Raw genomic sequence first — 13,044 nt, forward strand, 5'->3', positions numbered from 1 at the left:
AACAACTTCCATGACACAAATCCTTAGAATGAAATAATCCACAACTGGAAACAAGCAGCAGGTGTAGTTAATCAGGGCTCTGGAAAACCAGTAGTTCTGAACATAAAGAACATTTTGCACATCCAGAAAACATCTTACTGGGGCACATCAAAAACTTCCAGAAATATTCAAGTCTTCAATCTGCAAAATTCTCCCATCAAAACAGTAATCATCCTTTTCTACTTTGACCTAATGTGTTACTGCTCATTAGCTTAACATCAGTAACTATCCACAAACCATCCTTCTCTTCTTGGCAAACACAGGTTAACATAGGACCTAACATTTATTAAATCCTTGGTTTAGAATTTGGATTATCCTTTTCTTAGGAATCAAGAAAGAAAGATGATGTCACACACAAAGTTAATAAAGAAACAAATATACTGTTTTGAAATTCAAATAACTCCAAGTTAAAAAGGACATATTTATCTTTTCACTGCAGAGTGATGATTTTTGGCTTCAATGCAGTATGAAGTTCATACATGTCCCTACATACATACTTTTTCCATGGCAAGACTGTGATGCAACTTTTGGAAAAAATGTAGGATCGGTGCTCTCTATCAAGTGTCACGCAGGACTGGAGATTCCTTACTTCACTTGAAAAGCAGTTGAAAGTCTGGAAAGGCCACTTATTTGCAAAAGCTTTATTTTGGAATCTGGCTACTCAAGTGGAGTTCTCAAATCACAAACAGACATGTTGGGCAGACAAATAGTTATAAAAATTCATAATTAGTAATCAGAGTTCCTACACATAAGACTGATTTAACCACTCAAACTGAAACAAGCAATCAAGCTTTTAGCAAAGATGTCATACAAACATCAAATTCAGAAGTGTTTACTCAAGGACATAGATGTATTTTTTAAATCAAGGGGGAACAGAAGTCTTGAGGAATTAAATATGCATATCCTACTACAAGTGTCTCTTAAACTTGCAAAGAAGCCACAGGATATTAACTATTTAAATGGACTCTAGTGACCTGTTAGAAAAAACATGCTGAAACCCATCTGGATATTGTTCAAATTAGGTTTAACACGTATCCTGGAATTCAGGTTAAGTTTATACTAAAATAGTTGCATGTCATTCTGATGAATCAGTTATCACTCTGGCATTAGCTCCATGCAGCTATTATAACAATAACAGAGAAAACCAGTTCAGCTTACAAATATGCTCACTTGACTGTGTAAGGACTGAAACACATGACTGAACTGGCTACATGCAAAAGTGCAAGCACATTTCAAATGAGGATGTTGCAGTACCAAGTCTGGCTAGTAACAAATAAAAACTGCTATTTTTTTTTTTTTTACCAATAACTTACAAAATATATGATTTTCCTCTACGGAAAACCATTACTCAGGCCATTATCTTCAGAGCTGTCTGTGTTTTGGTAACATCAACGAGGCTGACTCACAAAGAGTAATAACAAAAGGAGTAATATTTTCTAGCGTTGTAAATATGTCACGGTAAAAATGGAAATGTTAAGCTTTGTATGAATTTATGGCTCACGTTAACAGATGCAAACCCAAGTCATTGCAATACCAGATTAATCACAAAGTGTGGGTTGAACAGGAAAAGCAGTCATACTATCTACCTTCAGTAGTGTTGTCACCTAATCCATCCACCTACATTTGAGTACTCCTAGGAAATGAACACATCTGAACTTGGCATTCATAGCTGAAATATCACTGTGGCCTTAAACCAGTGTCTAAAGAGGTCAAAAGACCACCTTCCCCTGTCCGTAGATCAAGCACAGAGAGAAAATGTTTCAAGGAACAGTTTTTCATCAAGAGACAGCTAGGAACCTGCCATGAGCAACACAGTTATAAGCCTGTTCCAAAGCAATATATTCTAATTAGCAGTAGCTTTAATTGCTGTTGCTAGAAATTGGAATAATCTTTATCCATAACTGAAAAAAAACCAGCTATCTTCTAACAAAACATGACAAAGATGCTTCTATGCAAAAAAGACAAGGGCTTTACAGACTATTAAGTGATCCATGGAAGGAAGCACAGAGACAATCGTGCGAGAAGCAGGCAGGCGTTACTTGCAGCACAGTGAGAAGAAGCTGTCAGCAAGTACCGCTTGCTCTGACCAGTGACTTGAAAACAGTCAATAAAAATAATCTGGTTGTGTTTCTCTGTCTGTCTATCAATTTCAAGGAGCTTTTGGGACTACAGAAAGTAAATGGAAGAGAAGTCCATCTAGAGCTACTGCTGAAATGGTAACTGAAAAGTTGTTAACAATGAATTGAAAGTGTGAGCACTGAACAAGTTGAGTTTCAACACTTCTCCCTTGCCCTAAACATAATGGAGAATGGTTTCAAAACATGAAATGCAATAGCACCAATAGTTTATTTTGATTGGACGATTATGATGTATTTTCAAGGTAGGGTGAAGGGAATCAAGCAGACAATTTCCATTAACAGCAACATCGGGGTCCCCATTCACAGCTGGAAACAGAGAGCAGACTCTCTTCCCGTATTTATTGGTCTGTACTTTATTAAAATGTATGTACTACAAAAAGTATGTGAATATATTTAAGAAGCAAGGGAAAGAGTTCAAAGAAGGATTGAGAAACGTAAGAGAATTTTCAGAAAAGCTTAAGCTGGGATTTTAAAATTCATGTTCAGTAGGATTTGAGCATTTTGTCCTCTTAGGCTTTTCTGAAAATCTAAGTGTTAGCTAGCAGATTTCTCCTGATATTTAACTAATTTAACTGAAATCCAAGAAAGCTATTCTTACAGAATTACACTCTACTGAAACTAAAGCAGCTTCAGGGAGCTAAACTGTATGATAAGCTATGCACTTCAGAATCTGCAGAGATTGTTTTACATGAATTCTATAATGTGCACTGCACTAGGCTATGACATGGCAAAACATAGAGGCATCCTGTCTGAGGCTGGCAACCTCCAAGATTTTTCAGCCACTTCAGCTGCAGCAATTCAAATGTTTTTCTAAATCACACCCTGAATCCTCCAAACATGTTATTTCAGTAGGATGGGGTTTTCTTTTCCTGAGTGAGGTTCTCCATATAAGAACAATAAGTAGTTAGCTTTTGAAATTCAAATGTTGTCTTCTTGAAGGGAAAACATGGAATAACAGCGTCATGTTCGTACCATAAAAAGATAACTTACATTGTAGACAAAGAGACTAAGGTGCTGAAGGCTCCAGGGGTGATCGTGCTGATGTGATTGTCATACAGAGAAAGAAGCCTCACTGAGCTCAGTCCAGCAAAGGTGTCATTGTTTATACAGCTGATAGAATTGCTCCTCAGCATCCTGCAAGGATTAAAACAGGGAATTAGGAACTACTGGGAGGGGATATAATTTCAGTATAGAAGGTTCTAGGACATCAACAGATGCTTTGGCACGCGCTGTACTCTATTGATTGCTGAAGTACAACACAGCTACAGGAGGGCTAGGCTCATTCAAACATTGCCTCATGAATTTAAAACACGTTTCTTCCACACAGCATTAGAGGCTTACAGGAGCTCCACATCTGACAGTGCTATGCAATTAAAATTATGACTAGTGGCAAGCTTGAAATAAAAACTAAAGTTTAAATTTAGTAAATATCTGAAAGTAAGTGAAAATGTATTTCAGAGTTCAATTGAGAAAGACTGGCAGGAGTGTGTGACAACAGCAACACTGGCTGCATTGCTTCTACTCCTATCATGGATAATTTTTGTAGCCCACACTGCAAAAGTATAGAAGGAAACAACATTCTCAGCAGAAATCAAGGAATAGCTTAGGAAAGATTTGCAGACCTAACGCAAGCTCTGAAATGTCATTATAATCATTAATTGACAAGACAGGAAGCAGTAACTACCCTAGAAAATGGTCTTTGCTCAGTACTTGTACCAGATGAATCAGTGCTGTGTTTTGGAGGACACATCTCTCTGAGTTGTTATGGTAACAATGAACCCAATGATACAGCCCAATTAATCTGAAAGACTGTGGTATCTTGTTTCACTTCATAGCAAATAACGGTCGTGTGTATTTGTTACATTGCATGCCAATCAGCATCTGGGTCTGTAAACATCATCACACAGTTGTGATATTCCTAGTGGGTGAAAAATTATTCAGTAATTAAAGCATACTACCAAAAATCCACAAAATATATGCAGCTCATTGTGCTGTTCCAGTGAATTGATCCTCCAAATCAAGGAGGGTTAACTCCTTAGTATCAAATCCACGCAGTAAACAATGAAACTTCAGACCTCCTTAGCAGTCTGGATTTAAAACTTAGCTTGGTACCTACCAATTGTTCATTTAGTTGCCACATATAGATACTTAAAAAGCACCATAGACAGATTAGATATGCTGGGAAGGAATTCACAGTGTAATCACAAATACCGACGTTTAAGACTTGGATGTTACATTGCTTTAGCATTTCAGTTCTCTGCATTCAGTTACCATCACTGGGACTATGGTGAATATAGTATTGGTACCAGGGTGAAACGGTGTCACACAAGAGTCACAGGGCACAGAGACACACACCTTGTGTGTGGGGCACTGAGCTGCCCGAAAGCCACGTCAAGACCACAAGATCCAAAATGAGCATAAGAGCAGTAAGGCCCTCAGTAGCTCAGTAGCAGTAGGAAACATTTTCTCAGTTGTGCATGTAAAGTATCTGGCCGCAGATCTCATCGATGGTCTCATGGAAGTTAGATGCCAATCTGCCTTGCACAGCGATTCACTAGATTTTAAAAGACTGTATGTTTCATGAAAACTGGACCATGACCCTGTCCAAAGGAGCCTGTTTGTAAAATATCACAATTTTAATGCTCAAAGAAAGTCAAGCCATGGATGGAAAGATATGTCCCTCAAGCCAAAATCTCTGGTTTCGTATCATGGTTCACCATGCACTGTGTGCCCTTCCTGAAGGAAAACTTATACTTACAGATCCCCATATCATGCTGTGTATATTTAGACTGCTTTATCATCTAGGGGGAAATGTAGGTCAGGTCAGCAGGATAGCTTGAACGTTAAGCGCCTTTTTATTAAAAAATTCTGAATTTTGTTTAGAAGCACTGCCACAGGCTGCTTTATAGTATAAAAATTAATTTAGTATCTATGGATAGTATTTTCAAATCCCTTAGTAAAGTGCATACATTACATTAAGAAGCAGATGGCTCAAACCACAGGAAAAAAAAAATGTTAAAGGAACAGCAAAAGAAAAGTTCCCTATTCATCATTACAGGCCAAAGTCCTTGAAGTGAAACTTGAATTTCTTTTTATACTTGAGTAAGGACTGAGGTAACTGTGCTATGATATCTGCAATGTTAGAAGTATTTACTGCTAATGAATAAATCACAGATTTTAAATTGCATTTTGATTCCTAGGGAATATTTACTGACAGCATCCACCTAGTCCAGGACTTTCTATCTACAGCAGGGAAGGCTACGCAAGAGAGGTATTTTTCACAAACAGATCACACATGCTGTCTGGCATGAGTCTTTGCTATCACCAGAAGCCTAGTGTTCTCTGCTTCCCAGGATGGTGGATTAGACACCATCTTGAAATCTTGTCGGTGATCCTCCTTCTTTTAACGTGAAAATAAAAGCGTTAGGTACTATGAGCTCATGTGTAAGTGTTAGTTCTCAGAAATAAATCACAAAGGTTGTTGATATTAAACTGATTTCTCATGTATTTAAGCTCTATGTATCCTACACGCTCTCCCCAACCACAACTGCATTAACAATATACCCACATATAATTTTTATGATACTTGGTGTGGGCAAGCAAGAGCATGCCGTGGCTAGTCCAAAGCCATGACTTTGCTGGTGGGCTACTACAGCTGGTGCAGGACAAGTGGCCAGCTACCTTCTGTCAGCAGGACTGGTAACAGTTGGGTTACATCTACCCTAAAGTTGCTTGGTGATACCTGTTTTGGTGGCAGCAGTACCTTGAGTCTTCCTTCTCTCTCTACTTATTGATTTTACAGGTTGTAGGATATTAAAATCTCCTAGGCTCCTAGCCTACTCTGAGGTTTGGTTTAAGCAGACCAACAATTCCAATTTGGAAGGATGGACTAATAGCAAACATGCTTTATTTCCATAGGAAATAACAAAATAATAAAAGTATTAGATGATTAGAAGTGCCCATACTTGACCCATGACTGTTTCACCATCATGAAATTCTTGAAAACTTGGTTTAGAAATGGAAATCACAGATATATCTCAAACCTAGCTGAGAGTAGAATATATTGAAGACTTCATGACAGTGAAGCAGGAGTCTGCTTTAGAGCTTCTTGTCTTCTAAGAGGTATTTTAGCAGGCGTTGCTGAACTTGGGCACTCCCATCCAGCTTAAAATAGGAACACAGAAGGACAGGTCTTTGCACTTACAATGTCTTTAGCCCCGTGAGGCCTCTAAACATTCGTCCATGGACTGATTCCAGTTGATTCTCTGTCAGAATCAGTTCCTGCACTCCTGAAGCTCCATCAAATGTGCCTTCTCGGATCTCCTTGATCTTATTGTTGCTTAGATTTCTGAAAGGACATAACCACTCACAATTATTAGCTACATAGAGAAAATCATTACCATTTTATTCCAAACATATGTCAACACTCTGGAAGGAGGAAGATAGGAAGAATATGTGCCTTTAAGTGGTTATCTAGAGAGACATTCATTCAGCAAGGGGGGCATAGGGAAGTTCTTTACTTTCTGTACTTACAAAACAACTCGCCTTTACTCATCAAAACCACAATTATAACAGATATACCAAGAGTATTTAAATTAATGAAATTACCAGCTCTTACATCTCACATCATTCTTGCTTATAATGGTTACAAGGATGCAGTAAGAGGGGGTTTCTAACCATGAAGTTATGGACCATGCTTGGGACTGGGCACTCAAGTGGCAAAAATCAGTAAATGTTACTACAATCAAAGCAGGTACCACACTTGAAATACAGACCTCTCTTGTTTAGTGCACTAAGGCCTCTCTTTTTCAACTCAACACTAGAGTTACATACAAAATTGTGCAACTGCATGTGTCTGATACACATTTTAGTTTGTGAGCTTACGAATTCCCAGGCATTTAAACTTAATGCTGCCACTCAAAATGAAATGAGTATCACTTAATTCTCAATTCACAGCTACTGCAATACACAGCATTATTTTCTAAATGTTTACTCTGCCTATACAGTCTCAAGGTATTTGCTTATAGATCAACACTGGAAAACCTCAGTCTACAAAGTCAAATGAAGTTCTGATGAAATGCAAAATTAACCTTTTGAATATTTCATATTTTTGAAAAATCCAGTGAATAGAAAAGTTCTGAATGATAAAATCCTATCAGAGATGCATACAAATAAATGGCATTTAATTATTTAAAACATTAATATAAAAAGGCCTTAAGCACATCAAAACCTTGGGCCTCGGTCGTTCAAGCATGATGGCTTCTATGATGCCCTGTATAGACTATGATGAATAATCCTATCTGTTTAGGTTATGACAGGAATCACTATTCTTTTACTATGTGCAACAAAAAAAAAAAACAAAAAAAAAAAGAGAAAGTAAAAGATATGCTCTTGTTTCCAAGAAGATGGCCAATTCCAACACTATTACTCAAACTGAATAGCACATTATTCCAGAAATGATCCCAGTACACACAGAGCATGAGTAATAGTTTCAAAGTCCAATTCCAGGTGATGTAAAACAAATGACAAGGTATCAGATTAACACCTGGGCTACTCTGCTCAGGAGAACAGGCAATCTCATTGGGATAAAGTTGACAGAAGACATGGCAACGGGACAGCTTGGCCTCAGACAGAAATACTGTGGGTCTTGCTCTTTGCAGAAGTCATCACTTAATAAAATAAAAAAGTTGAGTCTTGGAGGGATGTTTCATGTGGGAAACTTGAATACACTGGTTTATGTCTCCTGAACAACTGTCAGATAGTGGGCCCTACAGCATGTGGCCCATCACCTCTTGTGCATTCTGTGATCACAAAGACTAGGAGTATGCCAGCAATCAGCCAAAAATAACAAAAACATATAGAAATACTTACATGCAGATTTTGCTTTCCAGAAGTTTAGTACTTTGTGCTAACACTCACATGAAGGGTTTATGTTCAGTGTCAAAGCAAGACAAGGAAGGATAATCTGACATATGCATTTAATTTTGGGGCTCAGCTTTTTCTCTAGTGGAAATGTTTATAGCTCAGCATCTCTTTTGAATATTGGCATAAATAAATGCTCCCAATGATCCCTTTCCTTGTAAAGATCATGCCATGACGCATAATTGCACAAAAAATATATGAATAAATAAGTAAATGTTTGTGGTGGGAAGGGAGGGTGGGTTAACATACTATACAAAGACTTTAACTTTCAGTTCACAGATTGCAAACTGATCTAGGCTTGTAGTTACAATGTTTTATTAGTAAGTTTTTACCATCTAAAAGAGATTTAGTCACATATACTAAAACATGAGTGCAATTTTAATGGATACTCAAGGCAAAAAAAGAGCACATTTTGGAGAAAAAGACTGGCCATAATTTGCAAAGGAATTGGCACCTTTATACAATCCAAACCAACTGAATTTTGTTTGCTGCCAAAGAATTCCTGCAGACAGGGAACTTCATTCATTTGAGTTAATAATGTCTGTTCATCTCAACAACACAAAACTATCAAAAAGTACGCTTGCAGTTTCAATATCAGCCAAATATATAGACCTGTCCATCTATATATAGACCGTGCAAAAGATTTCCAAGTCCAAGATTAAAAGTCATGGTGAAATCAAAGTTGCAAGGTAGAGGAAAGACAAGCTTCACAACAACAAACAGGTAAAGATGATCCTGCTCTGCAGTCCTGCTTGGAGCATTGTCAAAGCAGATGTTCTACCAACCTGGATTTCTTCATGTGTCTTCCGGAATCAAAGCCTCCCATATCAGAATGCAACAACAAAAAAAAAAAGGTAGATGACAGCACTCATTCACTAAAAAAAATATATCCTCCTTAAAGCCTGACCTACCAGAATAATAAATGTAACAAATTACATACAGTCTACAATTACCAGAAAAAATAAACTTGTGATACTAACCCTGAAAAATGAAAGCAGTGAAACTTCTGCATGTTCTGCAACTCAGAGAGTTCTAGTCCTCCCCAGCACTAAAAGAATCTTTCATACATGATCATGATACTTGACGAGGAATTTTTTTTTATCAGAAAAATACTTTTGATAGACTTTACAGCTAACTCCCATTATAGAAAAGCCCCATCCTCTTGCAACAGTAAGCTTCTATAAGGAATTCTTCTTTAAATACTGGGAGATAATGGAAAAGACAATGAGTAGTTCCTAAGATACCTATGCCCTTTGGCAAGACCCAGATGGGAACCTATAGTCAGCATGGTCACTCCAGAAAGGTTATTGTTTCAGTAAGGACTCCCTGATTTACCCTCTTGATAACACTTAATCCTACTTCCAGACTTTTATTTTGGGCAAGAGGTCAAAAGAGATTCTCAGAAATCCTGTGTTTACTTTACCTGGGGCTGTGCATAGGCAATGGACAGATCTAAGAAGCTATCAAGGTGACCTTCTTTGTAGAGCTCACTTTTCAGTCAGATTTTATTTACTTTATGGCTAAAGTTTACAATAGTATTATTTCTGCTGATCTTACAACTTCAACACAGAACAAGCTGAGTTGTACTCAGATGTAACAAAACCATTCATCCTGCTGTACCTGGCTGGGGCAATTTTAACATTCCAGCATGCTATTTATTCATCGCTGTGTTACCTTCCTACAGGAATAACCACCAGAGCTCAGTCCAGCTGCAAAGGATCTGCTTGGTCTCACCTTGAACCCTGTAGTTTTGTCATACAAACCGCCTGCTCTGAGTTGGGGTTTCCCCAGAATATTTGGTGATGTGTTTGGAGTTTTTCAGTATATGTCAGGAGGAAAATCCCAAATGCCGTCACATCATTCTGGAGGACGCTGAGAAGGTTTTACAGCTTCTACTAACAGTCTGGCTGGCTTTTCTAGAGTGAGGCCAAACGTCATCTACCACAACACTCATGACAATATCATTTCCAGAAAACAAAGTCCATTTCTGCATAACAAGTGGCATATGACTGCAACCTCAATTGTCATGGCAAAATTCATGCTTAGGGGAAAGAACAGCAGGTAACGGCTGTTTCCAAGGACCCAAATTACTTTTACCTCCCCAAGAAACATGAGACTCTATTTTTGAAACTGACTTTTAGTCTGTAAACTTTATTGTGATTCAATTTTATTTTGCATGTAAAATGTGTTAAATCCTAGGCTGACATTCCATACAATTCAATGCAGGAAAACTATTTACAGACAAATGAAGCCCCCAAAGGCAATTAAACACTAGAGGTGAGGTTGGCAGTACCAGATATTGCCAAGACAGCCTGACACTTCCTATTGTAAGACTATATTTTATGTTAACTTTGTAACTTTGGCAAGATTTAACAGAATGAACTGTTAGCTGCTCCTGTCAGATTCTGAGGTAAATGTTTTTTTTATCGTTCTTGTCCTGTGAGAAAAGAGGTCAGCCCCGTTTCTCCTCAGCAGTGCATGAAGTATGGCAGTTCACTCTTTTTTTTTTTGAATGTGTGCTCATTCCCACTTTTTTTTTTTTCACTGCTGGGACTCTCAGTGGGAATGGCCAGTCCCACAGATTTCCCACAGGCGACAGGGATCGGCCAGGCTCTGGAGCTGCCACCTAGGAGCTGCAGTCTCTCCCTGTGGGTCAACATCCTATTTTAGCAAGCAAGAGTATCTCTGTGCTCCCACCGATTTAGGTACCCAGGGGGGTTGGAGCTTGAACGTGTCTGCTGTGGCCAAGAGACCCCTCCAGGCTCCCCCTGCCATGGGAATCCCCAAGCACTGGAGGCTTTTTTTCACTGATTAACAACTTGAGGTAGTGCCAGGGATTCGTGAGGCCCCCAGTGTTTGACTCATGCTGATTTTGCTAGCTGCAGCAAGCAAAGAACTGGTCCCTTCCACAAAAGCCAAAATTTTACCTCTGTGAATTGTAGGGTTGCCCCTCATCCCTGCCTAATGCGAGATCTTGCTATGTTGAGTGAGATGATCCCCCACAGGCAACATACTTCTCAGGGAAAGGCAGAAACTTCCAGCTCCCAGGGCAGGAGGGGAGCAGGTCCTGGAGCCTTTCTATCTCAACAGGCTGGGATACCCCTAAAAACCCAAGTCACAGACCTGCTCCCACACTTATGGAGCTCAGAAACGCATCCTCGTATTTCTCCTGCACTTCAACCAGATTCAAACTGCTTTTTTCCAACTACCCTGCAAAATACCAGCAACACAGTTCTTGGAGCCTAGAAGTCACTGCAATGTGACTTTAGCCTCCACAGACAAGTTACCCCTTCACACTTGCAAGATCAGGGGAGGTAATATGGTAAGAACTAAATGAAAGCAGTACAGAGTTAAGGGCATTTTGCAGAACCCACTGGAAAACCCAGTAATTTACTTCTGGGTTAGATCTGTCTACAAGAATGTACATCAACCTTTTACTCCACTGTTAAAAGAATTAAACATAAAGATGGATTAAGATTTAGGCTACAAAAACTGTGATTTTGCAGCTAATTACTGAAGTTGATATTTTTAAAAACAAAAGGCACATGCAGACATGTTAACCTTATAAAAACTAGCAGGCTATTCTTAGAATTTAATTCCTAAATAAAATGTGGCAGAACTTTGCATTATGGATCTGCGACCTTTAAATTTCTGTATCAAGAATTCAATTTTAGTTGCATTAAAATGTATTAAATCCTGGGCTGACACATCCTACAATAAGATTCAGCTTAGGAGGAATATTTACAGACAAATTACACCCCAAAAGCAAATTATATATTAGAGGTGAGGTTGGCAGTACAGCTACGGCAAAGTTGGTCTGACACTACTCTTTTTTTATGTTTATAACATTGGCAAGATTTAAAAGAATGAACTGTCAGATGCCCTTCTCATTTTCAGAGGTAGATATTTTGAGTGCTATTTTTCTTGGGGTTTTTTTTTCCCAAAAAAAAGGAGTTCACCTTTTCCAGGAAAGAAAGCTAACCGATATACAATTTATCTCACACCCCAAAATGCTGATAATCTTTTTTTCTGAAAAGCTTGAAGCACACAAATTCTGATTTCAAATTTGTTAATTAGTAACTACCACGTAGGTGTTTTACTCAAAGGATACCTCTTCCCTGTGAAAATCTGTTAAGATTACGCTGAATTCTTAGTCTTTAGCAAAGAGATTTAAGATTCCTGCCACAATCCAAGGGGACTGCAAGAGAAATATTTTTTAAATTTGAATTTTAGAAGCTAATTTTCCATAGCTTTTTTTTAGTTCAGATTCTTCTTCAGATAACATCTCTCAGTGTCTCTCAAGGCAGTGAGTGCAGGGCACTGAGCACAGCTTCAGACACGAAATTTTGGGACTTGGATTTTCTCTATCCAAGTACCTACTCCACTGATTTCAGGCAGTTTTAAGAAGGAATGTCCTCAGATGGATCTAGAGGGAGCCCAGAGAGATCTGTGAAGACTATGAAACCAGCTGAAGGCAATGCAGTGGAGTAACCATGAGTGAGGGCTAGGGAGGCAGCCCGAGTGAGAGAGTAGGAATTTTGTCTGTGGCTAGAAAGAGGTTGGGAGAAGAGGGACGGGACATCGGCCTTATGCTGGAGCAAAACACGGTGAGAATAGAAACTGCACTGACTCAGGACATGGAGAAGCTGAGAAAGGACTGGGACAAGAGCCCCACTGAATATTCTTATGTGAATATATTTTCATATGCACACTGGAGCAACCTGAATGTGTTAATGTTGGATCCATGACTACTTCCCTTTGGAACCTTATTGGAGAACCCAAGAGACTAAGATATGCCACAATACACACAGACAACTGACAGAGCTTGAGTGAGAAAAGAACAAATGTAAGCGTACACCTAGGATGCAAGTAAAATCAGAATCCTCCTCCAAGTCCAATTTACAGACCACTGCAGTGTTCAGACTATAAACCAAAGCTACACCTA

At 38.7% G+C, this 13,044-nt stretch overlaps 1 protein-coding gene across 2 annotated transcripts in view; it reads right to left on the reverse strand.

Moving 5' to 3' along the window:
* SLIT3 (slit guidance ligand 3) overlaps positions 1-13,044 on the reverse strand; it is a 504,299-nt gene that overhangs the window by 105,637 nt on the left and 385,618 nt on the right. For both annotated transcript variants that reach the window (XM_069869312.1, XM_069869313.1), the window contains 2 exons: positions 6,382-6,525; positions 3,168-3,311 (listed from right to left, as the gene is read on the reverse strand). In XM_069869312.1, the coding sequence (XP_069725413.1) occupies positions 3,168-3,311; positions 6,382-6,525 (288 nt within the window). The remainder of the gene's footprint in view (positions 1-3,167; positions 3,312-6,381; positions 6,526-13,044) is intronic.

Source organism: Phaenicophaeus curvirostris, chromosome 15, assembly GCF_032191515.1.
Source record: "Phaenicophaeus curvirostris isolate KB17595 chromosome 15, BPBGC_Pcur_1.0, whole genome shotgun sequence".
Classification (NCBI taxonomy): Eukaryota; Metazoa; Chordata; class Aves; order Cuculiformes; family Cuculidae; genus Phaenicophaeus; species Phaenicophaeus curvirostris.